The sequence below is a fragment of the Mus caroli genome, chromosome 8 (assembly GCF_900094665.2).
Source record: "Mus caroli chromosome 8, CAROLI_EIJ_v1.1, whole genome shotgun sequence".
Taxonomy (NCBI): Eukaryota; Metazoa; Chordata; class Mammalia; order Rodentia; family Muridae; genus Mus; species Mus caroli.
Window position 1 is genome coordinate 65,022,531 of NC_034577.1, and position 26,796 is coordinate 65,049,326.

The 26,796-nt window shown below is 39.9% G+C and overlaps 1 protein-coding gene across 4 annotated transcripts in view; it reads right to left on the bottom strand.

Moving 5' to 3' along the window:
• Large1 (LARGE xylosyl- and glucuronyltransferase 1) overlaps positions 1 to 26,796 on the bottom strand; it is a 441,552-nt gene that overhangs the window by 173,480 nt on the left and 241,276 nt on the right. For all 4 annotated transcript variants that reach the window (XM_021170066.2, XM_029480702.1, XM_029480703.1 and 1 more), the window contains one exon: positions 7,488 to 7,659. In XM_021170066.2, the coding sequence (XP_021025725.1) occupies positions 7,488 to 7,659 (172 nt within the window). The remainder of the gene's footprint in view (positions 1 to 7,487; positions 7,660 to 26,796) is intronic.

Consider the following 26,796-nt stretch of genomic DNA (forward strand, 5'->3'; position numbering starts at 1 on the left):
AGTATATAACCTGTGTGGGGAAAATAAAAGTTTGTCAGCTTGATCAGACCTCTTGACTTGCTGTCCATTCTTCATGTTTCTTGTCCCCCATTCTCTTCTAAGTGACCCCCTGAGTCTCTGTCGACTGTCACACTGGTCGGGACAGAACCATAGTAAAGTGCTAGAGCATTAGGAAGGTTGAAAACCACTGCTTTAATAAACAGTGGCTCCTAATGAATTCCTCTGTGTGGCAGGGTACCAAGTAATGCTGGAAACAAACAAACAAACAAACAAACAAGAAAAGAAAAACACATAATATAGCTCATTAACTCATATATAGCTTAATTCATCCCTATCCTTGAACATGACTAAGCACACTATGGTAAGGACCAGGATCCTCCAGTTCTAAGATCTCCAAACATCACTAGGAGGGGCAAGAGCCCCAATGCCTTTGTTCCCTTATAGCACTCTTGGCTTCAGTGCTTTAAGTAACACAGGAGCTGTGAGTTCTCAGGTATTAGCACTTAGCTACAGTTCTGCAGAGATAGGACTCCTTCTTTGGTGTATTAGCTGAGTTCAAGTTCTTTAAGGGCAATGCAGAGCTCCTGATGTGGGTGGGTTATGTTGTTGGGAGGCTAAGATCAAATCAGTATATCACAGGTTTATCAGTGAAGAATGTGAAATGGAGGGGTAGAAAGCAAGACTGTGAAGAGCAGGTCTAAGGCAGTCTTCATAGAGTTGTCCAATAGATCCCCTTTTCTGCCAGTTAATCCAGGTCAAGTGTACCCCACCAATGGGATCTGGCCATAGGCAACATGAGTCTCTTCAAATCAGGCTGTCCTCAGCGACAGCTAAGGCCTGGCTCTCTTTACACAGTGTCTAAGCTGTGGAAGCCCTAAGTTTTGTCTTCCAAAAGACAGGTGGTGGGCTTCTCTGGCTCACAAGCTACCATTTACCTGCAAGACTCAAAGCTGAATTCTCTTCTTCCCACCAGGACATATGACAACTCTCGCTGTCCATTTCTTACTCACTATCTTATTTCCAGAACCAGGCACACTACCTGGAACTCAGTATAGATGCAATAATGCCTGCAGAATAAGTGCATCATTAAACACTGAACATCAGCATAAAAGCACAGATTAAATTGCAAACAATTGAAGAGAAACTATCCCCACATGTGTTCAACATGGCTTTGAAAGGAAGAACAAACAAAAATGACAGTGGAATTTGAAAACAGCAATATATAGGAGCCAAGGTATATATCATTTCTGAGTGTGCCCTTGATCCAATCCCTTAGGAATAGGAAGGAATAGGAAGTATCTGGAGAGTACATATTAGCCTTAGGGTTTTTTGTTTTGGTTTTGGTTTTTCGAGACAGGATTTCTCAGTGTAGCCCTGGCTGTCCTGGAACTCACTCTGTAGACCAGGTTGGCCTAGAACTCAGAAATCCGCCTGCCTCTGCCTCCCAAGTGCTGGGATTAAAGGCGTGTGCCACCACGCCCGGCTTATCCCCGTGGCATTTTCATGTTCCCTACCACCCTCAATCTTCAGGTAATGTAGAAAGAACTAACCACTCTTTAAAAACTATTCTTGTTAAGCTGTCACAAGAATTTCACCTTGATTAGGTAAAACTCCTACCTCTGGCTCTTTTCAGGCCACGAGCTCTCCCCAAGCAACCTCTCCTCATCTCGCCCTTTGACCTCATGTATGGATGTCCAGTCCTAACTCCTGGTCTTTCATCTAAGTGCTCTCCCCTCCCAGACCACTTAGTTATCCCATTACTTTCCCATCTGCGTTCTCCCCTATGGAACTTTGCTGATCACCACTTACCTTGGCCACACTGTTTCCTGTCCACTGCCTGTTAACATTGGAGACCAAGGCCTTCTATCTCCTCCAGATCATCGGTCCTAACCCCTCTCTCCCAAATAGCAGGGCCCTTTTAAGGTAATCCTCGTGACCTCTACAGCTGCTAAACTCCAGGGACTCTTTCATTGTCCATCTGTCTCACCTTAAACCTTTCATTCCTCCACCTAAAGATGACCTTTTTTTTTTTCATACACATCGACCCTAACAGAACCGTGCTCTGTTAAGTTCCAGAAGATGCTGAGACCACACCCGTCTTGTCCCCTATTCCAGAAAATGAGACTCCACTCCAGCAGCTGAGCTAGACCTCACTGGATTAGACACTGAATTAGTTGTGGTCTTTTCGTCTTCCCCCCGATGTTCATTTCAATTAAGGGTAGCCCTTTCATCTGGAGATTGGAAGTCCAAGAAACCCCCACAGATAACAAATAGGGTTTCCAAATAGGGTCAGGAAACTGCTCCATAGCCGGGAGCCAGGGACCGATCCTAATTGCTATCATCCCTGTATCTGTTACCCCATCTAAATATTATGATCTCTATACTTGCTTTCTCTTTGACCAGGCAAACGATTATTGTAGAAAATGGCCAGACGAATATGAGAGCTGCCCATATTGGTCTTATCAGACACATATACTAGAATCACGGATCAATCATTTCTTCTATTGATATCATAAGACACTCTTTCTACATACGAGACCCATGGGATTCCAGGTGGGAATCAGGAGTTGTTCGTAAGCTTTACCACAAAAATTAGCCCAGTTCCCCAGTAAGTACCATCCATATCCAGGGAAAACATGTCTCAATCGCCCAACCTCTAGATATAGGAAAGGTAGAAGAGATAATCAAACACTCCTCTGAGGTACTTACCACTTTGACATCTCCCTCATAAATAGTATTAACTTGTCATTTTGCCTTTTGCTTCAGACCTTGGCCTTGGCCTACCAACTCCTTATTGTCACTAGCCCTGGATGCTTTAAAGATTGCTGGCTATGGTAAGGTAACCTTACCTCAGCCTTTGTCAGCTGCCTGGAGTCCAATGTTGCCATGAGTTTACTTCTATCCCTCTCTTTGGCGTGGCAAACTGTTTTAAGACTCATTCTGTAGGAACACTGAGCTCTCTAGACTGTAATAAAGAACACATGCTACATTTTGTTCAAAGCAGCCTTATTTATAATAGCCAGAAGCTGGAAAAAAATCCAGATGTCCTTCAACAGAGGAGTGGATACTGAAAATGTGGTACATTTACACAATCGAGTACTACTCAGCTATTAAAAACGATGACTTCATGAAATTCTTAGGCAAATAGATGGAAGTAGAAAATATAACTCAATCATAAAAGAACACACATGGCATGAACTCACTGATAAGTGGATGTTAGCCCAAAAGCCCAGAATTCGCAAGATACAATTCACAGACCAGATGAAACTCATGAAGAAAGAAGGGTAGATACTTTAGTCCTTCTTAGAAGGGGGAACAAAATACCCATGGGAGGAGATACAGAGACAAAGTGTGGAGCAGAGACTGAAGGAAAAGCCCCTCCTGGGGATCCATCCCATATACAGTTACCAAACCCAGACACTATTGTGGATGCTAAGAAGTGCTTGCTTAATGGAGCCTGATATAGCTGTCTCCTGAGAGGCTCTGCCAGAGCCTGACAAAAACAGAGGTGTATGCTCACAGCCAACCATTGGACTGAGTGTGGGGTCTCAAATGGAGGAGTTAGAGAAAGACTGAAGAAGCTGAGGGGGTTTGCAGTCCCATAGGAGAACAACAATATGAACCAACCAAATCCCCTAGAGCTCCCAGGGACTAAACCACCAACCAAAGAATACACATGGAGCAACCCATGGCTCCAGCTGCATATGTAGCAGAGGATGGCCTTGTGGGACATCAATGGGAAGAGAAGCCCTTGGTTCTAAGAAGGCTCAATATCCCAGTTTAGGTGAATGCCAGGATGTGGAAGCAGGACTAGATGGGCGGGTGGAGGGAACACCTTCATAGAAGCAGGGGGAGGGGGGATGGGATAGGGGATTTTTCGAGGGGAAACCGGAAAAGGGGATACCATTTGAAATGTATATAATGAAAATATCTAATAAAAATTTTAAATAAAAAGAAAGAATGAAATAGAAATAACAAGGAAAGAAAAAGAAAGAAAGGAAGAAAGAAAGAAAGAAAGAAAGAAAGAAAGAAAGAAAGAAAGAAAGAAAGAAAGGAAGAAGAGAGGGAGGGAAGGAAGGAAAGAAAGAAGGAAGGAGAGACAGAAAAAAGGAGAGAGAGAGATAGAGATAGAGAGAGCGAGAGAGAGAGAGAGAGGAAGGAAGGAAGGAAGGAAGGAAGGAAGGAAGGAAGGAAGGAAGGAAGGAAAGAAGGAAGGAAGTTAGTTTCTCTGCCATTGGATTTGGCCATAGTGTGAAAGAACTTTAAAAACCAGGTAATGTTAGGGAAGACTTTTAGGCAGGTACTATTAGAATAGACCAACATCTAGGTTTTGTAATACTTCTCTCATGTATGCCCCTCAAGTACATATATCAGGCTCATGACTTGACCTTAGGCAGTCCCATATACTTTGAGGTAAATGATGATAGCTTGAACAACATCTAAAAAAAGTGTCTGGGGAAATGGCTTAATGGAAAAGAGTACCTGCTTTGTAAGTATGAGGACTTAAGTTTCAATCCTCAGCACCAACATAAAAAGCCAGGCATAAATGCACATACCAGTACTTCAGTATTCAAGGGCATAGAAACACATGCTGACAGCTTTCTTGCCAGATATCGTAACAAAATCATCAACCTTCAGTTAAAAAAAAAGGCGAAAAACAAAACAAAAACAAACCAGATAAACAAATCCTTTTTCAAAGCAATAAAGTAGAAAATTATAGAAAACACTTGATGTCTTGCAGTGAACTACACATTTGCATACACAGGTGTTTCTATCTGTACATTCATGTGTATGTACCTCATGCATGTATGAAAATAATAAAAAGAATCAGATAGGAAGAACAACTTTAGAAATCCAGCCATAAAAACATATATGCATACATATATGTTTAAAACAACGAAGATGACAGCAAAAGGCACTAGATATTTCAAATACTGCATAATCAATAGTCTTTACTATTGCTTTCCAGGCTTTCTCAGCAGTCAAAACATTTGATTAAAAAAAAAAAAAAGAGATACATGCTGAGTGCCCTTCTCTCCATAAAAATACCAACACTTGGGAACTGGACTTGGAGGGTCCAGTTTGGAGGAAGAAGGGATGAGGGAGAGAATATAGAAAGATATACTAAAAATGAAATGTATTTTTAGAAGGGGAGTGTAGAAACCCAATAAAATAAAAGTTTCCTAAAATACATAAAGTCAACTATTGAGGAAGACGAAGTACGCCACCTCTTGTCACCAAATGAAGCTTCAGTTTCAAGAATGCATTACATCTAATTGAGATGTTAGCCAAAGACATCCCATGGGAACCCCTACAAAACCCAGGCTGTTGTTAAGATATAGGTTGTTGATAGATTCTATTGAATACTTATACAACTCATTGAATGTGGCGAAGGTGAGCTAGTGACTACATAGAGCCTTCAACTCAACAGACTAGTATTTTTGGTATAAGAATATATTCTGCATACTACCCAATGAGAAATGTAAATACCAGCCCATCTACAAATCCTTCAATTTCTACTAGCCTTCAAGTAATGCTAGAGTAATGGTGGCAAGAGGCCTGAGGGAATAACCAACCTAATTTATATTTGATTTGACTTAAGGCATACTCCACCTATCGGGTGGAACCTGGTATTCAACCTGGTTATCCAAGAGCCTGATATTAGAAAGATCAGGTACTGAGGGTAAAATCAAATACCACTGTTCAATAAAAGAACATAGTATTACATTCTGCTATATTAGATCAGGGTTGACTCAGCCATCATCAGAGAAAATTCGTCCTGTAGCAGATGGGAACAAATACAAAGTTCCATGGTGAGATGAAATGCAGAGAGTGAGACACCTTGGAACACTCAGTCCTAAATGGGATCTCTCTATGAAATTCCTCCCCTTAGGGCTTAGAAACAACAACAACAACAACAACAACAACAACAACAACAACAAAACTGCAGACGAGAAGGGGGAAAGAATGTTAGAGTCAGAGAAGAGGAATGGAAGGCACCAAGAAAGCAAGGATCAATAGATGAACTCACATATAAACTCACAGAGACTGAGGCAGCATGAACACAGCCTGCAGTGTCTATAACAGATGGAGTCCTAGAGCTGCAAAGAGAAAGTGGACACTAGGCCTGTCCCTAACCCGAAGCTATCCCCAGTGGAAATCCTCTTGAAAATGAATATTTTGTTTTCTCTAAGGGAGTTTAACTGGGGGTAACAAGCTACTCTTAAGGTTAGGCTACATGGCCAACAGAAAGCTGGAACACTCTGACAGTTCTGGTCATACCAGAGTCCCACAGAACCTTTCATTCAGGTCAGACCACAGATCCTTGGAATTTATCCCTTCTGGTTCCTCAGGGAAAGACACCTTGAGACCCCTATCACAGACTGCATTCTGCATCTACTAAGTAGTAGTAACAGCCCTACAAGCAAGGAAGACAGGCAGCCAAATGTAAGGGCTTTTATTTATTTGTTTATGTTTTTATCCTTTTATTTTAATTTATTATCATGGCTTTAGGTTTTGTGTTTTTATGAAATTATTCAGTGTGTAAACAACTAGGTTTCTGTGGTGAGTACTGAGTGTGTGCGCGTGCGTGTGTCTTTTCTTTTGATCTTTGCTTTCTATATGTCTGTATCACTCTATTCTAGTGTGTTACTTTTTGTTTCATCTTATTATATTATTGTTATTTTATTATCCTTTACCAGCCTGTTTTGTAATAGAGACAGAAAGGGGGTGGATCCAGAGAGAAGGGCAGGTGGAAAAAATTGGTAGGAGCAGAGGGAGGAGAAACTGTAATCAGTATATATTAGAAGGAAATCTAGTTTTAATAATAGGAAAATAAATTTCAAAATGTGCATACAAAAAGATATACCAATACTTTATCATGTTCATAAAAATAAACATAGCTGATTATTTGACTATGCAGTCACCTAAAATGGGTTTTCCTATGAACATGCATCCAATCTCTTCAATTCCTAAAGAAATACAACTTTCAGTTTTACTTTAACTTTTCAGAAATAATAGTAAATTTTTGACTTTTACACTTGTGATTTCTTATTAATATTCTCCTTAAGGTCATGTCCTTTCTCAGATGTAATGCTGGATGGGGTATGGGTAATTGGTCGCATGCTTGCCTGGCACATATAAGGCTCTAAGATGAATCTCTAGGACCATATTAAAAATAAGAACACTGACTGAGATGATGGCTCAATGATTTAAAGTGTGTGCCCTGAAAACTTGGCCACCTGTGTTTAACTTCTGCCATTCAAAGTGGAAGGAGGGAACTGACTCTCAAAATTTGTACTTATCTCCACATGTACACTATGGCATACGCCTCTGTGAAAACAAACTCTCATAGATATGCATGGACAATCACAGAGACAAACACACACACACACACACACACACACACACACACACACACACACACACACTGGTAATGAATAAAATACATTTTTAAAAGCCAGCATGGTTGGCTTGCTAGATTTTACCTTTGAACTTATGGAACACGGCCCACAGCTCTGCAATGTCTGTTGCAAAGGTGATGTCGGTGTCTAGGACAATGACTCTCTCCAGGTTGGCAGGTAGAGTTTTGGTCAGAACCAGCTTCATCAGGCCATAAATCCCAGAGTAATGTTTGTTGGGAATCCAGGACACTTCAGACTAGACAGGAAAGAAGAGAACAGAGATAAACAGTGAGCTGTTAAAATCAGAAAAGGGGTAAAAAGTTACCACATGGATTCATTGTTTTAACATTATAAACCATGCTGAGACAGAATACAATCCAATAAAAATTTGTTAAATAGATAAATGGATTTAAAGATTTGTTCATTTAGTTCAAATGTATCAAGTTGTGCTAGGAATAAAAGTGTATTTAAATCAAGATAGGCCTAAAATATTGGTTGTGAAATAATTATTAAGTACAAATTCAACACTGAAATATTTAAGACAGGCTTTATTACTATTAGCGAAGTTATATGAGCCCACTGAAGAAAAATAAGTTATGTGGGAAAAAAACAAAAGGAAAAAGAAAAATGCTTAGCACCTCATTGTATTTCTTCAATTCATTAAACTTATCTGCCACTAAAGATACCTCAAGGTATTTTTCTTATTTATGTTTTTCTCTATTTTAATGTTATAATAGGCTAAGTTAGTGTGAGTGCTTCTTCACTGAAATGAGGACCTGGTCAGCATCTGCGTAATGTTGGTCACTGGAGAGTAATGGAAGATAGACCTATGTCAATTATCTCAGGGCTACTGGGCTCACGTGACAGAAAGGGAACAACCAGTGCAGTATAGGTGAGTGGCATTAAGCTGCAAGGCACACATTTTCCTAATACTTGTAGCTACAGTGCTGGGCCCATAATTATACACAGGTTTGATAAAATCCTCTTCTGTACATGTCATTTGTGAAGATCACTATAGGAGAAAAAGCACACAAAGTGGCGGTGTCTCCATGTGACCCATGGTCCACATTTTAATTTCAACAGTATAAAACTTCTAATGAGGATGGAGCCAGAACCTCAGAAATCCAAACAATATTCATCTTCTTTATCCTTATAACTTCATTTAGAGCACACTGGTTTTGAGTTGGGTATGGGTGGAATTCACATCGAACCTGGGAGGCAGAGGCATGAAGACTACTGATAGATAAAGACCTCGCTGAACAACCAAGTGGGAGTCCCATTTCATTGCCACTCTAGTCACAATAGCTAGAAAATTAAGACAATTTAAAGATTCATCAAATAAGAGATGGCTAATGAAAGTATGGTGCATATATACTATGGAATTATATTCCGCTATAAAGAAAAATTGCAAACATTGAAGGTGAGTGAATGGAATTAGGAAAATATATAGTAAGTAAGTAAGTAACCCAGCTGTGAAAAACAAATGTCACATTTTCTTTGACATCTGAGGTTCCTGGCTATAAGTCTTCAGAGGTGACTATGTAACCTGGGGCAACTGCAGAAACCAGGAAAGTAAACAGAAACCAGGATGTGGAAAGAGAGTTAGAGAGTAATAGCAAGGTGCAATTGATTTGAAGGATGAAATGGGGAAAATAGAGAGAAGGACTTAAATTGGGGAGGTCAGTGCAAAGGAGAAGGAGAGCACATTACATATATGTAGTTTAAATGAAAAAAAAAGTTTTCTGGGCTGATGATGCTTCCTCCAATAGTCATAGACTATTTAACAAAAACCCCTGGTACCAAGTATGAGGAGATCCCATTTGGGTTGTTGGACTGGAAAGTTCAAGAAACTCCCCTCTCCCCCAAATAATTGTAGGCTATTTTTCTTGTTCTTGATTGCTCCCTAGTGATAGGCAATAAGTATGTATTGCTAAAGATACTGTGTGCTTTAGATATAGAACCTGGAGTATGAGATGGATCTAATCTGAAGCAATTCCCATAGGTCTAAACTTAATTAAATCAAAAGGTGCCATGCAAGCTTCCAAGGAAGGGAAGCAGCCAAGAGTGATGACACCTTTGAAGGACAACACTTAGCAATTGTGTATTACAAGAGTATAATAGTGGCATGAATATCTTGATGGTAACCAATAACTTACTACTCAGACTTAAGCTTCACCCACACGTAGGAAATTGTGCCTGGTACTGGAAACCTAGACAACTACCAGGATAGTGAGGCCATGGTTCTTGGAAAGCACCTAAAACCCCTACTCTATCAAACTAGGAAAATTCCTAACTGCATTCTAAATATTTATTCTTATACCCACAGATACGTGTACCACTCACTTTTTGAACAGATGGAGACCATTACAGAAAACCAGAACTTTTCAAACTATAGAGAAAGTAATTTTATGGCACCCAGCACCAAATGATACTAAACACAACTTCTGCACTTAAAACTGAGGATATGCCAGGCAGTGGTGGTGCACACCTTTAATCCCAGTACTCGGGAGGCAGAGGCAGGCAGATTTCTGAATTCAAGGCCAGCCTGGTCTATAGAGTGAGTTCCAGGACAGCCAGGGTTATACAGAGAAACCCTGTCTTGAAACAAACAAACAAACAAACAAACAAACAAACAAACAACTCAGGATACATTGTGGAATGTTAGTGGAAAGATTGTAAGAGCCAGAGGACCAGGAAGGTTACAGTAAGACTGCATCTATGAGAACATCAGGGAAGCCACATCCATGAAGTCTCAACAACATTGCTGCCTAAACATGACCTCAAAAAGAACACGAATTGAATTGCCCATACGGAAGGAGGAAATGTTATGGGTACCCAAACTTAGACAGAGTGCTGTAGGCATCTAAGTATTCTGCAAACAGTTGACAGAAAGCACCCAACCCAAGTGACTATCTAATACTAAGTCAGCCCTAAAATCATATATGTATAAGCAACATTATACAGACTAAGCAGGTCTGTGTGCATGTATATATACATATAGTTGGTGTTATATAAATGCATTAAATATATGTGTAGATACATATATCTGCATATCTGTATATATGTACATGAATATATGTACATATACTTGTACATGTACACTTGTATATGTACATATATGTAAATATATGTGTGCAGATATACATATACATGCATATATATATGTATATATATATATATACACTAATTAAAGATGCTATAGAGTTGAAGTTGAGAAAGACAATACATGAAAGGTGTTGGAGGAATGAAAGGAAAGATAAATGATGTAATTATATTGTAATTTGAAAAAGTAATACTAAATTTTAAATCTAATGGTGAGAATATATTTCCATAAAAATTTCACCACCGTGCCATAAAATTAAATGAACAACTGCAAGTGTCCATGAACTCGAATCAGTGGAGGAAGGCAGACAGGTTGGATTGGTAATGACACAAAACAATGCTAGCATAGAAATCCTGTATATGATATTAAGAGGGCAAAGGATGCTCTAGGAAAGAGATGAAAAAATATTCCTTTGGGAGCTCCTAGGACCTACTGCATCTTTGAAACCTACTCTGTCTACAAGTCTTTAATATTTGTAGGGTACTGGTTTTTCAGTTCACCCCATCCTCTGCTTGAAACAGGAGAGCTATGGTCATAAAAAAGAAGACTCCCAGAACTCAACAACATGTGCCCATTTCACGGGAAAGTACCACTCTCTGTGTTCAAAATCTGTCACCTTTTACGTGGGTAGTATAAAGGAGAGAAAGAAATCAACAACACAGGAATTCAAGCCTGGATTCCACAACCAGAAGGTATTTAATCTCTCAAGCCTAGGTTCCTTTATCTGTAAAATGGAGATGGTACGAACTTCATGTCAAAATTAAAGGAGACAGAGGGTGGAATGCACTGTTAGAGTACTTGTCCTGCATACAGAAGACCCTGGATTTGATGACTAGTGCTAAAATAAACAAGAGGGCTAAAATTAGTTTCTGACACAAAGATGCACAGCAATTATGCATTCCCATCCTCTTTCTGATGCAGTTCACCCAGACCAAGTACTTACAGAGCTGTACTTCATGTATGTGTACATATATGTGTGTGTTTATGTGTGTGGAAGAGAGTTCCCATGCATTCACCTTTGTGGAAGCCACAGATCAATTTCAGGTATCATTCTGTAGGCACTATTTACCTTGTTTTTTGAGGCATGGATTATCACTTGATCTGGAGTTTTCCAATTAGGTGAGGCTGGTTTTTCACTGAAGCTCAGGGATTTATGCCCCCTCATCTCACTAAGCACTGAAATTTCAATGAAGTACCAAGATGTTTGGGTTTTCAGTTATAGATTCTGAGCAACTAGCATGAGTCCAAGTGTCTACATGGCAAGCAATTTAGCAACTGAGAGAGCTCCCCAGTTTTATGTCTCTCCACACATACTGTGTTAAGGGTCAGGAAGTTTGGTTATACATAAATCCGTGGTGTGTTGGCATCAGTTGCACTTGAGTTCAATCCATTATCATCATTTAATTGCTATTCCTGGCTTTTCTAACCTTCTTCCATTGATATAATATACTTCCTTCTAAAAATTTACTTCATGGGTGGAAACAGATGTCACACTCAAACTAGGAACTTGAAAGGAAAGGTTGCTATCAAAAGGACTAATCTTTGCAATGTTTGTAGAATTCAAGGCAGGCATTGTTACTCAGTGAAGGGGCAAGGAAGGGAAGAATGGTCCAACCTTGCAATTTACAGTGCCAGGCCAGCAGTTTCTATAATCCAGAAAAGATAGCCACACGGTGTTAAGCTGCTTTGATCCAGCAGTAAACTCCAATTGAGGGGAACATAATACCAGTGGCAAATCACAAGAGTGGATCTGGAAAGCCATCTAATTCTCTTGCTTCTCTAGTATACCCAGTACCTACTAGGCATCACTCAGAACAAACCAGTGGGCACATAAAGCAGAATTTATGGGCACAAAATGAAGGGAAAAAGATGAGAAGGACCTGGACATATATGCCTACCAGTAAGAGCTTAGCCATAGTGTTAATAGTGGGTAGAAATTTAAAAAAAAGTAACTGTCAACAGAAAACCTTACAGATCATAGAGGAAAAAATGCAAAGTTGGGTCAGGTGAGTGGAGGACAATACATGAGAACATCGACCATCCAATACCTCCAGCCACAACCCATACAGGTATGATATAAACCTATTAGAATTTGTTGGAGGAGGGGATGAGAAGATCACTCAGTAAGTAAAGTGTTTGCTGAGCAGTCAGGAGGACCTCCGTTTGAATCATCATAACCCATATATAAAGGTAGACATACATCTGTAACCCTAGTGCTGGGAAGAGGAAGGAACAGATGAACGATCCCCTGGACCTCATTGACCAGCCTAATTGAATGGATGAGTTCTAGGTTCAGAGAGACCATTCCTTAAAAAGTAAGGTGGAGAGCAATTGAGGAAGCAACCTTACATCAATTTCTGGCTTCCAAATGCAGGCACACCCACACCTACACCTATACCAAGAATCTGCCAGAGGAAGGTTCCAGTTTTTTTTTTCCTCCAAACTACCTTTTATTTCCCTGGGAATTAGCTTTCTAGATAGCTATCACATTAAGATCAGAGATCTCAGCAAGCAATTCCGTTCAATATGCTTTATAAAACTCTTCCGCATGAAAACTCTGGCCTTTGGAATTCATCTTCATTTCCTCCCTCCCCAAAGAACTGCCTGCACTGAAACCTGGCAATCAGAACTTCATGCTGCATAGCTGTGCTATTTAATCAGACCTTTGATTAACTTATCCATCTATTTTGGTAACTACTAAAGCAGGACAGCTTGGTGAAGATGGAGAACCACAGTGTTGGGTTAAGCCATCTAATTAGATTGCCCTGACTCTCAGTTTTATTTTTAACATAGATGTGAGTCACTTGGATGCATCACAAAACTGTGAGACTACAGAAATTAATCTCCACATGAGCCAGGCCTGAATGTCACCTCAAGTGCCCAACTTAATTCATAATCAATTAAATCCAAGTGTTCAATTGGAGGTAAATGAGGCATGTGAATGAGTTTGTATTTAGAAAGAAAACCACAGGAAACGCTAGAAAATGAAGGAATCTTTAGGAGAAAGAGGATGAGGTAGGTGTAGCAGATACATTTATTATTCTTAATCTAATAATAATAGTAATTATTATTATTAATCAATATGCTCATCTTCCCAGGACACACATGGTTTCTACTACTCTCCTAATCTTCCCTTTCTACTTCTTCATTGAATGCCACTGTCATCTAGGAGGCACCTCTTCTCTGCCTCAGGTTGGACTGGAGCTAAGGAGTTAAGTTATCTCACTCCCACATACACACTACACTAACACACTGTTTAATTTTCCTTTTCTGTCTTTTGTGTTTGACTGAAACGTCTTGAGGTTTGGAAAATATCCTTCTTCACTGTGGTAATATCCCACAGGGTCTATGTTCAAGAATAGCTTGGTAAATGGGCAGAACCTTAGTTTTGCTTATGCTTGGGATCAAACTTTACTTTCAATATTCTCTTTGACTTAGATCAGAGATGTCAATCTTTGCAAATGTCCATGATGTGTGATGGAAGACATATGGTTTGTTGAAACAAAAAGTTTGAGCATAGAACTTGTTACATTTTTACCATGCTCTCTGAGGTCTAAGAAGTCAGTTAACCTCTATAAGCCTAAACTTTCCTAATCAACACAATGACCACTCTTAATATTGACTTACTAGAGCTCTTAATATTGATATCAAACACTGACATGGGAAAGCAAAATTTGCTGATCATGCTGAAACTCCATACAAGCCACTCTCCTTTTTCTAGTATGTCAATATCAACAGTATCAAAGCTCCGCTGATTGAGATTTTGAGCTCAATCAAATGATGGAAATACATGATATAGGACGTTCAAGAGGTGGTTACAAATGGAAGTTGGGAGGGGAGACACTATTCATCACTGATGTAAAAATATGTGTGCAGTTTGCTTATGAGAAAAGTTAAAAAATAATCACAATCTGGAACCTGCTGGAAAATGTAAGGCCTCTAGGGTGGAGTGCTAAATAAAAAGCATACTTCTGTGTAGAAAGCGTATTGTGAGGGTCACCTGTGTGGCTTTTCTATGTAGTCTCTTAGGGCATTCACACAGGTACTGATTTTCTTCCCACCCAGGAACAAGCTTTAATATAACAAGGGTCATTAAGTCTTGGCTTTCATGGTAAGAAGTACATCCTGGCTAGAGAAAGGAGGTGGGCTTTATGCAACCACTCATCACAAAACATCCAACAGAGACAGAAGTATCTGCCAGAGTCATTCCACATGGTGGTTAATACGCCAAAGGGTCCACATAATTAAAAAAGACAATAAAGATGAAGTTACCCTTATTGTGATGGGCAGAATATTATTACTATATTAATTCTAAGCAGTGTGGCTGGGGATTTAATTAGCAACAATGCAGCTGTGCCCAAGACTACAATCTTCTGCACATGCCGAAGGGAGCAGAAGTGATCACAGGTTACAGGCTTCTTCTCAAATCAGGAATGGAGGACACTGACAGTTTAAAAGTCACCTTGTCAAAGCTCTGACACTAAGTTACTCATTGGGAACTAAGTGGAGTTTCCATAAAGCTCCTGAGTATATGAACATTCAGTAACCTTGTAAAAGTGACCTACAAAACCTAATAGTGTAGTGTTGTGAGCATTGGTCTATTCCTCTCCAAAAGTGATTAAGTCCTACTTAAGAAATGAGGCACAGTGGTGTGCAAGCTATGACTCCAAGTTTATAGCTTTTGATAGACAATACAAAGGCAGGTGCAGTGGGGGTGGGGGAAGGTGACGTCTGGTTTGGCTAGGAAAGGACACCAACTTCTCAATGGAAATGCGGATTCTCAGTAGTCCCTAAGATACTGCAATAAAGATAAGAGGGAAAAAATGCATTGGCATTTTTGGTGTTTTAGGCACACTGGAGAGAGCATGTTAATTTATTGAGACCCACCCTCACCACCTAAAAGCCTTCCATTTGCTTGTACTTAACCACAATATATAAAGGCTGGGTTAAGATCATTCCTGTCTCTTCTCATTGCAGCACTCCTACATTTTTGGGCTTCTAATAAGGGTCAGAATAAAATTCTCTCTCCATCTAAACACAGCTTAATTCACTAGCAAGTCATTTGTGCATGTGTGTGCATATATTCATGTGGGTGTGTGAATGTAGAGAGCATAGGACAAGACAACCTCAGGTGTCATCTCCAAGAACGTCTTCCATGACTTTTGAGTCAAAGTCTCTCCTTGTCTTGTAGCTCACCAATCGAGCTAGGCAAACTGACCGACGAATCCTAAGGAAGTCTGCTTCTACCTCTGCCTCTGCCTAAAATGCAAGCATACATTACTATGTGCAGTGTTTCTAATCCAGATCCAGACATCAAATTATGCCCTCCTGCTTAAAAGCAAAGAACTTCGAAGGCAGAACCACGGTCACCAGAAAGGAAGATATTAATTTTTAAAATTACATTAATTTAGTTAGTATGTGTGTGTGTGTGGTAGTATGGATAACTTGTGAGAAACTCTTCTCTCCTTATACAATGTGTATCTCAGGGATCAAACTAAGGTCATTAGGATTGTGTAGCCAGTGGTTTTAACTACTGAGCCATTCAGTTGGTCCCAGGAAAATATAAAACAAAAAACAAAAAACAAAAATCCACAATTAGGCATCAAGGCTTTAGAGTTAGACATTGCTAACTTCTAAATCTCCCTGGGCCTTAATTTTCTCATGTGTAAAATAAAATTACTCCTTACTTCCTAGGGAGTAAGTATATTTATAATCTGTAAGCTTTTCTCCATCACTATGTGTCCATATTTACTCCTTAAAAAAAATAAGTTCCTTACACGTATCAACATTTTTTTAATTTTGTAAAATAAAAATCACCTTGACTCTCAAAGAATTAAGAAAATGCAAATTTACACAATGGAATATTACTCGGGTATTAGAAAAAAAAGGACATCATAAAATTTTCAGGCTAGTGGATGAAACAAGAAAAAAAAATCCTAAGTGGAACAATCCAGACCCCAAAACAAATATGATATCTACTCACTTATAACTGGATATTAGCTATTAAGAAAAAGACAGTACAATCTATAGATTCAGATAATTTAGATAAAGATGGGTGTGTGGAGCTATGTGGGAAAGGAAAATAGATTTTATATGTGGCCTGGGGAGGGTAGAGATGAGAACGGGGAGGGAGGGGGATAGGACAGGAAGAAATATTGGATAGGTGGGGGTTTAGGAGACATTATGAAAACCTAGGGAGGTGGGAACTTCCTGGAACATGAGAGTGACCCTATCAAGAGTGACTCCTGGTAAAGGAGGATATGATACCTGCAATGCATCTTCTGTAACCAGGATAGGTTCTCAGTGGTGCAGCCCAGCCACAAAACCATGAACACAAAATCTGTCCTGTCTGCAAGATGCACTGAGGCAATGGTGGCTCAGAGATTATGGGAGTGGCCAACCAAGACTGGTCTAACTTGATGCCCAAGACAGGAGAGCAAGACCATGTCTGATGCTGCATGGATGGTCAGGATCCTGAAGCTAGATAGCTCAGAGACTTACTATAGAATCAAACATGGCTCAGAAAAAACTTAAAAATTAAAACAAAAGAAAGAAGTCAATGAAATGTTGTGCAAGGAAGGAAGGAAGGAAGGAAGGAAGGAAGAAAGAAAGGAACAGTGAGTCAATGTAATGATTCCTAATGATATTCTGCTATACTCATAGATGGGTGCTTAAACCAGTGAGGCTTCCTCCAACAGTTGATGGGAGCAGATATAAATACACACAATCAAGACTTAGGTAGAATCCAGAGAACACCATGAAAGAGGGGGCAGAGGGATTGTAGGAGTCAAGGAGACTGGAACTCCACCCATAAAACCAACTATGCAAGGCTCATAGGGGCTCACAAAGATTGAGGGAACAATCACAGAACCTGCATGAGTCTGTGCTAGATATTCTGCATACATGCTATAGTTGTTTACTTAGGATTTTTGCTGGACTCCTAATAATGGGAGTGGGGATGTCTCTGATTATTTTACCTACTCTTGGGACCCGTTTCTTCCTACTGGGTTACCTTGTCTAGCCCTGATATGATGGTCTTATATTAACTAGGGGAGGTATGTTGGACGAGACTAGGAAGAGATGAGGGAGGTGAGGTTGCAGTTGGGATGTACTGTATGATAGAAAAAAGTTTAAGAAATCACCTTGACACATTTTTTTTAAAAAATTAAAGGTCATGGTCGTTGGGAATGTTTGAGACATCATTTATGATGTGGGCGGTTGTTCTGGCAACTTCTCTGAATGTGTGCAATGGAGAAGGAATGTGGGACATGTAGTCATTGGAGTCTCTCTAGCTCCTAGAGATGCTGGGGGGAAGTATCATGATGGGAGCACCAGCTTGAGAGATCTGTGAGTTGAATTCCAAATCCTGTGCTTACCACAACCAATCTGACAAGTCTAACTTCTTAGACTCAATCTCCTGATTCATAAAGAAGGGTAAACTAAGGGACAGACATGTTGCATGAGGTTCAGAAAAGGATCAAATGAAGGAGAACCAAGGCAGGCAGAACAGTGTGTGACCCAAGGTATGGGCCAAAGCAAAACTTTAAAAATAGCTAAGAACACATGGCTGCAGTATATCTGACCTTGAGGCTAGCCATGGGTAACTAGTTAGTTAGTCTCTTTGGGAAAGTGCCTAGAACTTTATGTCTATGAGTTTTTTTTAACTGTTAAGATGATGGGAATGCTGATGGTATACCCTTCTCCAGTGTATGAACATTCTGGTGCTTCATGCAGGCCCTGGGTACTTCTTTTTCTCCTAATAACACTAAGGGCAAAAGAGGTAACAAGACCTGTACTTACTACATAGCCATCTATATTTGTGGGTATTTCCCTTTGCCATTATAAAGGAATTTCAGGAGGCTTGGGAAATGGCTTAGTCTAAATATATAATAAGCATGAGGACCTGAGTTCAACTGCCTAGAACCCGTGTAAAAAAAAGCCCAACAGGATGGCATACATATATCAGGCAGGCAGAGATTTGCTAAAGCTCAATGTCTGGTCAGTCTAGCTGACTTAGTTAGCTCTAAATTCAGTGACAGATTGTCACAAAAGAATAAGGTGGAAAGCGACTGAGGACAACCTTCAAAGTGGACTCCTTCCCTCCCTTGACACATGCACATGCTCCTTTACATGCACATGTACAGGGACATTTTGGGGATACCTAGTGATGCTGTGGTGCTATAGAGGGGCTAGACACTAATACCCGTGGTCTAGAGACATTCACTTATAGACACTGTTAGTGTCACTTGGTAAACACACCACCCATCACAAACAGCAACAGCTATTTATCATCTCACATGGCTTTCCCATGCCAGAATTTGGAAAGATTGCCAGGTGGATTCCTTGTAAGGCTGTGCTCAAGAAGGCAGTGAAATCTCCAGTTATCAGAGTCTGGATTTGGGTTAAAAGATCTGATCCTGTTCCACGGTGATCCTGTCATTGTGGTCCACTCACACTGCACACTAATAGAAAGACTCTGTCCCTCAGCACCTGGGTCACCCAACAAACTGTACAAGTGTCAACACAGCAGCTGCCTTCTCTAGCGTGAAGAATTCAAGGGAGGAGATGGAAACCAGCATGACATCCAGGAGTAGGCCTCAGAAGCAGCACAGTGATATTTCTTCACTATCTCTCTAGCCACACAGTTACGCTGTGGCAAAGGACCTGACAATGGTGTGGATACTAGATACTAGAGGCTTTATTGGGGGCCATCTTGGAAATAAGCTCCGAGATCTGTAATTACAGAATAGCACAAACAGTGCTGGGATAAATGCTGAGCACAGCAGCCATCTGGGAGAAAGACATTTAAAAGCGAGGGGCAGGAAGGAGATGTCTGGAGGAGATAATCTCTCAGTTTGGCCTGCAGAACTGTGCTGGAAGTGGAGTTTGTCAAATTGCTGAAAGAAAATAGAATAGGTGCCAGTATTAAAGGCCCAGAATTATAAACAGAAAGCCAAGTATGTGAACACACATGACTGTGTGTGTTTCTGTAAAGTAACTATCATTTGATACTTTTCTAATATTCATGAGTACTGTAATGTGTGCATGATGTCAGCAAATGTGCCAATATGTGTATGTCAGAATGTGAATGTAAGAAGAGAACTTGTAAAGTCACATTTCTTTCTGTGTTTATGTGCCTTTGCCCATTAAGTCATTCACGGCCAAAGTCTGTCTAGGGGTTAGGAGTGATAGAGGAACACATGGAAAGGGTAGAAAGTTGCAAAGTATTTATGTACTACTAAAGACAGAGTGGGAAAAATAAAAGGACTTGTACTAACTAGAAGATTTATCCAATCTCACCTGTGTCTTTGGAATACATGCTTTAGAGAATAAATTAGAGTGACAGAAGGAAACTGAAAAGCATCAGAAGGACCATGTAGGGTTATTAATCTGGAAGAAATGTACCAAAAATGCAGATTCCTGGAATCATCCTAGATTCATTAGGTTTGGTGTAAGGACCAGGAATCTGTAGCTTTCTGTCAGCATTGTAGGTGATTCTAATCCCTACAGATTATAACTTAAGTAACTTTAAGCAAAGGAAACCCCAAAACAAGCATTAGTCTATCTTTTATTGGCTGATCTGCTCACGCTGAGTTCTAATTAGCTCTATGTTCAGAACAGGTCATTGACAGCTTTCCCATTGAAAGCTGATAGCTGTCTGGAAGTACAAGAAGAGAAGATGTTTCTAAAAATTAGTAACAAGCTTTGTTGAGATAGGCTCTGGAGTTGCTTCCACATCTCTTGTGACATCTCAAACTTAGAAATGCTATTTCAATACAAGTAGCCAAATTTTTGGTGATATTTTTATCAAGCAACATCAACTGAAATGCTGAATTCTATGGCTCATGTCTTCCAACATCAGCATCTTTGAAAGGAACTTTGTAGAACCTCAAAGCTGGTCATTATAGGTGACAAAGCATCAAGGGAGACTATGTGTACTCACAGCCTAACCAAACCCTTGCTGGCTAGCACATAAAAAGCCACAGAAGTCTACTAGCAAACCACACTCTGTAAATATAAGCCAACATGGAAGGGCAGAGGCTCAGTGAGCCAAGAGGAACATGATGCCAGACACTCCTGTCTGTGCACAGAGTCCCTTCCTCTCATCACATTTCAGTTGCAGGAGGACTTTGTTTAGATCTGTGGAGTTTGATAAGATTGGCCACTGGAGCATTCACTGGCAGCATTCACCCTCCTCCCCACTTCACTTTCTGAAATGTAGTTCTGGTCAGCACCCAGAGTTGTGATTTGTGAACTGGACTGTTGTAGCCATTTAATTTCTTGAAATATTGCTGCCTTCTCAACTACTATATTTTTCAATATATTATGGAGAGAAAAATTACATTAGTTCCTGTATCACATGGATTTAATATTTTTAGAAGCTGCAGTTCTTAGTACAATACACTGTGTGTGTATGTATGTATGTATGTATGTATGTTCTATGTATGTATGTATGTATGTATGTTAAAATTGTTTTCTTTCACAAGACATGGAAAACAAAACTCTTTCATGGAAGTCTGAATTTCTACTGGCTAACAGAGAAAATGATCCTTTTAACGGGTCATTCATTAAAAAAGAATGTCCTTCTACTCATGTAAGAAAACTAACTACCATTAACCAAAAGACTTACTATTATTTCAAATATTTTAAATCTAACCTTAAAGTCTTCAGACTCCTTACAGTGTGACTATATATTGACATTCACCCTTCATAACAGGCTCTTAGTATTTATATGATGGTTGGCAAGGAAATTAGATGTTGAGGATAACTAGCTGTCTAGGGGGAGAATTTACCATAAAGGAGAATACAGAAGGGAAAAGAACATCATCCTTAGAAGGCACAACAGTAAAACCCAGCTGGGGGTGTAGCTCAAGGGTGGAGTACTTGGCTAGAACACACAAGGTTCTTGATCCTATCCTTAGCACAAAGCAGAAATAAAGCAGAATAGACATAATACATAAAGCAAAATAATTCCATTGTTCCTTCACTCGAGTATTTGATTAGTCAAAACGCTTTCTAATGGCCTGATCCTTAAGGCCACGTGAGGTTCTTATAGATAAAGGTCCTTGATGTAAAGGCTGAAGACCTGAATCCAGTCTCCCAGATATATAATTAGAAGAGAAACAATTCAATTCCCGATTTATCCTCTGACCTCGATATCTGTACCATAGCAAGGGTATGCCTGCCCACACAGACACTGATAGACAAATAAATAATCAAATAGAGTGCACTTAATTCTTCAAGTGGTTATCGAAACATTCATTATGCTGCCCAATTTTGTATAACAAGGGAAGAATAGCAAAGGTGGATTGTTCCCACATCTCAGGAGAATAACTAACAAAAGAGCATATTATTGTATTTATGAAAACAATAAAGTAGCATTTATAAAATTTTTGCTATGTAAGAGACAATAGTTTAAGGCAATTTACAAATATTAACTTCCCCTCTACACAATAATCCTAATGCTGATGCCAAAGAAATCACACCATTATAAAGAGCTATAGGAGCTGTGTTTTAAACATTACATGTGTTTCTTGTGAAGCTCTTTATACTCATAGAAACTGATTCAAGTAAGATGCTCAAATGAGCAGTGAGAAGGAAAAACAATAAATAAGTTCTTAGTGCAGTTCTAGGGATGGAGATTGGAAATCAAGTCTGAAAATACGAAGCTCAAAATGCTTGCAGTTTAGCATAAATGAACACCCCCTCAAGGTAATCCCAAGTACTAATAACAAAGAGTCACTTTTTATCTAAATATGATCATGTCTCCAGTGTCTGTAGGATTATAAGCAGCAGGTGAAATTCTATTAAGGAAACTATGAAACAAAATAATCAGCAAAGGAATAATAAAACAAGACCCAAATTAAAAAGTGCTCTCAATTCCGTTCTTCACAACATAGCCAGTGTGCCATCTTGACCTTTGGGACTCAGCCAGTGTATACATTTGAATATTATAACTGCTGGCCTGCAGCATGGAGTTTGGGGATTTTTCTACAGGTAAGGTTGAAGCAAAAACCCATATCTGCCATGGAACCAAAACGAATTTGAGCATTTAGAAGTGGCGCTTAGTATTGCAACTTCATCAGGTTCAGTGGACACAGAAATAAGGTTGGCTCCCAGAAACATCTGGAAGAGTGCTGTTTTGGGTTATTAACATTAACAAGTGATTCTTCCATATAATCAAGCTTGGAGGCCACACTTGGGGCAATGAATTTATGCATCAGTCCTAACTTCAAACTATGTAGCTTTGTAAACTTTACATGGTTGGGTTTTGTTTTCTATTTTCCTATACATACTGCCAAGTTCCTACACAGTTTGTATTTATTAATTCTCTGGTAATATTGAAAGCAATCTTTATGTGGTAGCAATCGGAACAACGAAGTAAGTCCTGAACTCAGAATTTGAAGACATATGTCTGAACGGTGGCTCTCAGGTGAGAGACCTTCAATCAGAAAGTTGAGTAGAAAGTGCTGAGCAGACTGTCACCCAAGTCAGCACGCATGTACACTGTTAGTTGATTCTGCGTCAAGAAGGGATACAGTGGAATAAAGTGTCTGATCACACGGAGCAAGCAAAGAACTTGAATCCTTACCACATCTGTCAGCTCTTGTGATTTCCTGTCCTTGGTTATAATGGCTGGTTTTTAAGAATAGGTTTTATGTATTATGTATATGTAATAGAAAGGCGGTGAGCTCCCTCTGGAACTCAATGTACGTTAGGTAATAACACTGTATTAATAATAATAGGGGACAAGAAAGGGGAGTTTCAGCAGGGCTATTATGCCTGAGGATAAGATGTTGATCATCACTTGCTATTTTCTCTCCAAACATATTATTTAACCAATAGTGAATGGATTAAAAACCCACTGGGGTTCTTGAATTCAGGATGACAAATTCAAACAGTGAACCCAGAGAGCAAAAAGCAGATTATGCCCTGTGGTAAAACCAGTTATATGAAGCACATTGTTGCTTTCACTAGGTACATATGTTATGTACCCCATTGTGATTTCTATGCATGCTTCGTAGCCCAGCTGGCTGCCCCAAGACCAGATTTCCTTTGTTTTCTAACTGAAGTGTAGGAAGTAAGCCAGGCAATCCCAAAGACAGTTTCGGATAGGAGACTCAGGAAACACTCCGGGATTTTCAGCTGTTTATTTCATGTCACCAGCTCTATTCTGAAGCCAAGGTAGTCAGCATTTTCCTAGACAATAGGGTCACCCCAATGTTTTAAGATCCTTATGTGTGGGTGACATGAAACTATTTGATAAAGCTTAGAGATATGCTCAGTTGTCAAGATGTGTGTGTGTGTGTGTGTGTGTACATTACAAGGGATCTATGGGGCGAGAACAGGTCTGGGTTCTCAGTACCCTCAGAAAGAACATCTTTAACCATGAATAATGGCCAGACCCAAACTATCAATACTGAGATAAGGAACCTTATTCAAAGGGGCTGTTGAAAACCTATATACACAGAAACACACACACACACACACACACACACACACACACACACACACACACACACACACACAAGGCCCTTTTTTTCCTGGTAGGAGAATCAAGTGTTTCCTGTTTGACCCACTGGAAATTTTTTTCACTCTGTAGAGGAAAAGAAAGACTTTCAAGAGGAAAGGAGGCAAGAGTCAAAATACAAGCTGATGTTCTGCCCCTCAAATGGGACCTAAGGTTTGGAAGAACATTGTTATTCAGTAACTGGTCCAGAGAAGACCTGTCTTGGTGGAAGACAATAAGCAATGCCTCCCTTCATTGGCCCTGTCTCAGCAAGTCAGGCTGTAGCTTTCTGCTAGAGCTCAATACCAGTCAGCCCTGCAGATAAGTATAACCACATTTAATTCCACATTAAATCAAGGTATGTGAGCCCCATGGACTGGGAAGCTCCCTCAACAAGGCCAAGTGCTGGTTCCGAGGCATCTGAATACTAGATGTTCACCATACAGGGTCAAGAGCACAGGGACATTTGCTCTGCATGAAAATTAGAGGGGGGAGGTTTCTGATGGGGCCCAACTCCAGGATGTGCCACAGTAGATCCACATATACATGTACACTTCCACACACATACATATGCATGTATGTACATTTGTAACAGGCCTATTTCTGCCTCCCTAGTGCTGGGATTATAAGTTTGTAACACCACACCCAGTTTATTGCATGCATTCCGGGAATCAAAGTCAGGTTCTCCAGGTAACCACTTTATTGAGTGTCTCCCCAGTTCTCTTCACCTGTCCCTATGAGGTATAGTGTCTCTGCCCGTTTTGTATACACCATTATTTCAGGGATAATGAAATACATAATAGTTGAGCATATTCCTCTGTTAGGCAATATATTAATCAGAGTCTATCAGGTGATCTTTTTCCTTACATAGAGAATTTTTTTCAAAGATATATGAAGAATAAGAGGAAATAAAAGTCACTGGAGCCTTGTTTCATCCACCATGTATGTGTGAGTGTGTGCCTGCTTTATATTAATCACCAAGCTGCATCTCCTCCTTAGATCACTGAATATACTACCAGAGCTGGCCTCCAAAAGGATAAGTCTAGAGGACATGAACAAAATTTGTTTTTTCTTGGTTTGTCCACGGAGACATCTGTCTTCAGAACCCATCCCTTCATTAAATTCTTAGATCTGACCATCTCACAGATACTAGGACAATCCCAGGGTCGATAGTTGTCATTCTGTTGCAAGTTGATCAGTAATAAGACTAGAACTCTAAACAGCTGAACAAAGACCATGCTTCTTATTGCCATATGCTGTGTAGTTTGGGGAAACTTGTTTTGGACTTGATTCTGTACCCTATAAAATTAAGGCCTGATTTTCTAAATTTGAGGGTAATTTTCTCTGCACGGATTGGCTGCTAAGCACACTTCTCCCACCTTTTTCTCTCACTGGTAACTCTGGGCACACAGGAGATCCTTATGGACAACTTCTGTGTTCCTCACTCATCATTCTAACCTGTAAAGCATAGCTTTCAAAGAAGCTCAGAATGGAGTAGAGGTTCCATTTGCGGCTTGCTTCTTAAAGTGTACACACTCTGACTATATGCACGCTGAAAGCTAGAAAACTCTTGTGTGATTTGGGTGACAATTTTACATTTGGATTATTATTATTATCCTAAATCAGAAACAGAAGAATAAAGTGCCACAGAGATACAGGAATGACAGTCTTTCATTTCAGAGTGTGCAGCATGAAGAGTTTTAATGTTCATGGGTAAGCTCTGCAGATAATAGGCAGAAAGGAGATTATTTTGTAAAACAGAATGAAAACCTGCCTTCCATTTATAACACCGGATAGAATATTCTATGACTTGTTGCCACCTTCTTCTTAAACCTCTGGGTACTTAATAATGGAAAGTGCCTTCTCCCTTCCTCATCTTTAGGGAAAATTGCAGCCTCGGTCCAAGCTCAGTTTCTAGTCAAAATGCTTCTCTGAAGTGACTTCAATTGCCCAGTGCTAACAGACTGGAGTCAGGCTGTCCCTGTTTGTGGTTGTGCTAAGTCAAAAAAGTGCTAGGAGAAAAGACCAGCTATTCCAAATGTGAATCACTTGAGAATTGTGAGACTCTTAACTGGATTGTGCTTTCATGGGTATTCTCAGAGCTAGCCACTATCCTTGAGCTTGGAGAGTACCCTGAGAAGACTTTCCACACAAACATTAAAAGGCAAGTTATTCAACTTGATCTCCAAACTGGTTAACTGGAAAGCCACAGATTAAAAAGAGAGAGGAAAGGAAAACTGATAGATACTGATTATGACTAATTACTGCTTCTTCTGAAGTAAGCAAGTTCCTCACACCAAACCTACACTGATAAGGGATGCTCACTGCTGTCTTTCCAGAGGTGGACTCTAAATTCTCTACTGAAAAGACTGAAAACACATAGATGCGCGTGTGCGCGTGTGCGCACACGCGCACAAAAACACACACACAGTAGTAGCTAATGCAGGAGTGACTTTCCATTTCCTGACTGCCCAACTTGTGTGAAACAAGTTTTCAATGATCTTCTAAGTATGATCTTTCACTTCTCCTACAAATATCTTTTTTTGTTTTAAATTTTTTATTAGGTATTTTCTATATTTACATTTCAAATGCTATCCTAAAATTCCCCCCTACCCTCCCCCACAACTCCCGTACCCACCCACTCCCACTTCTTGGCCCTGGCATTCCCCTGTACTGAAGCATATAAAGTTTGCAAGACCAATGGGCCTCTCTTTCCAATGATGGCCGACTAGGCCATCTTCTGATACATATGCAGCTAGAGACACGAGCTCCAGGGGTAC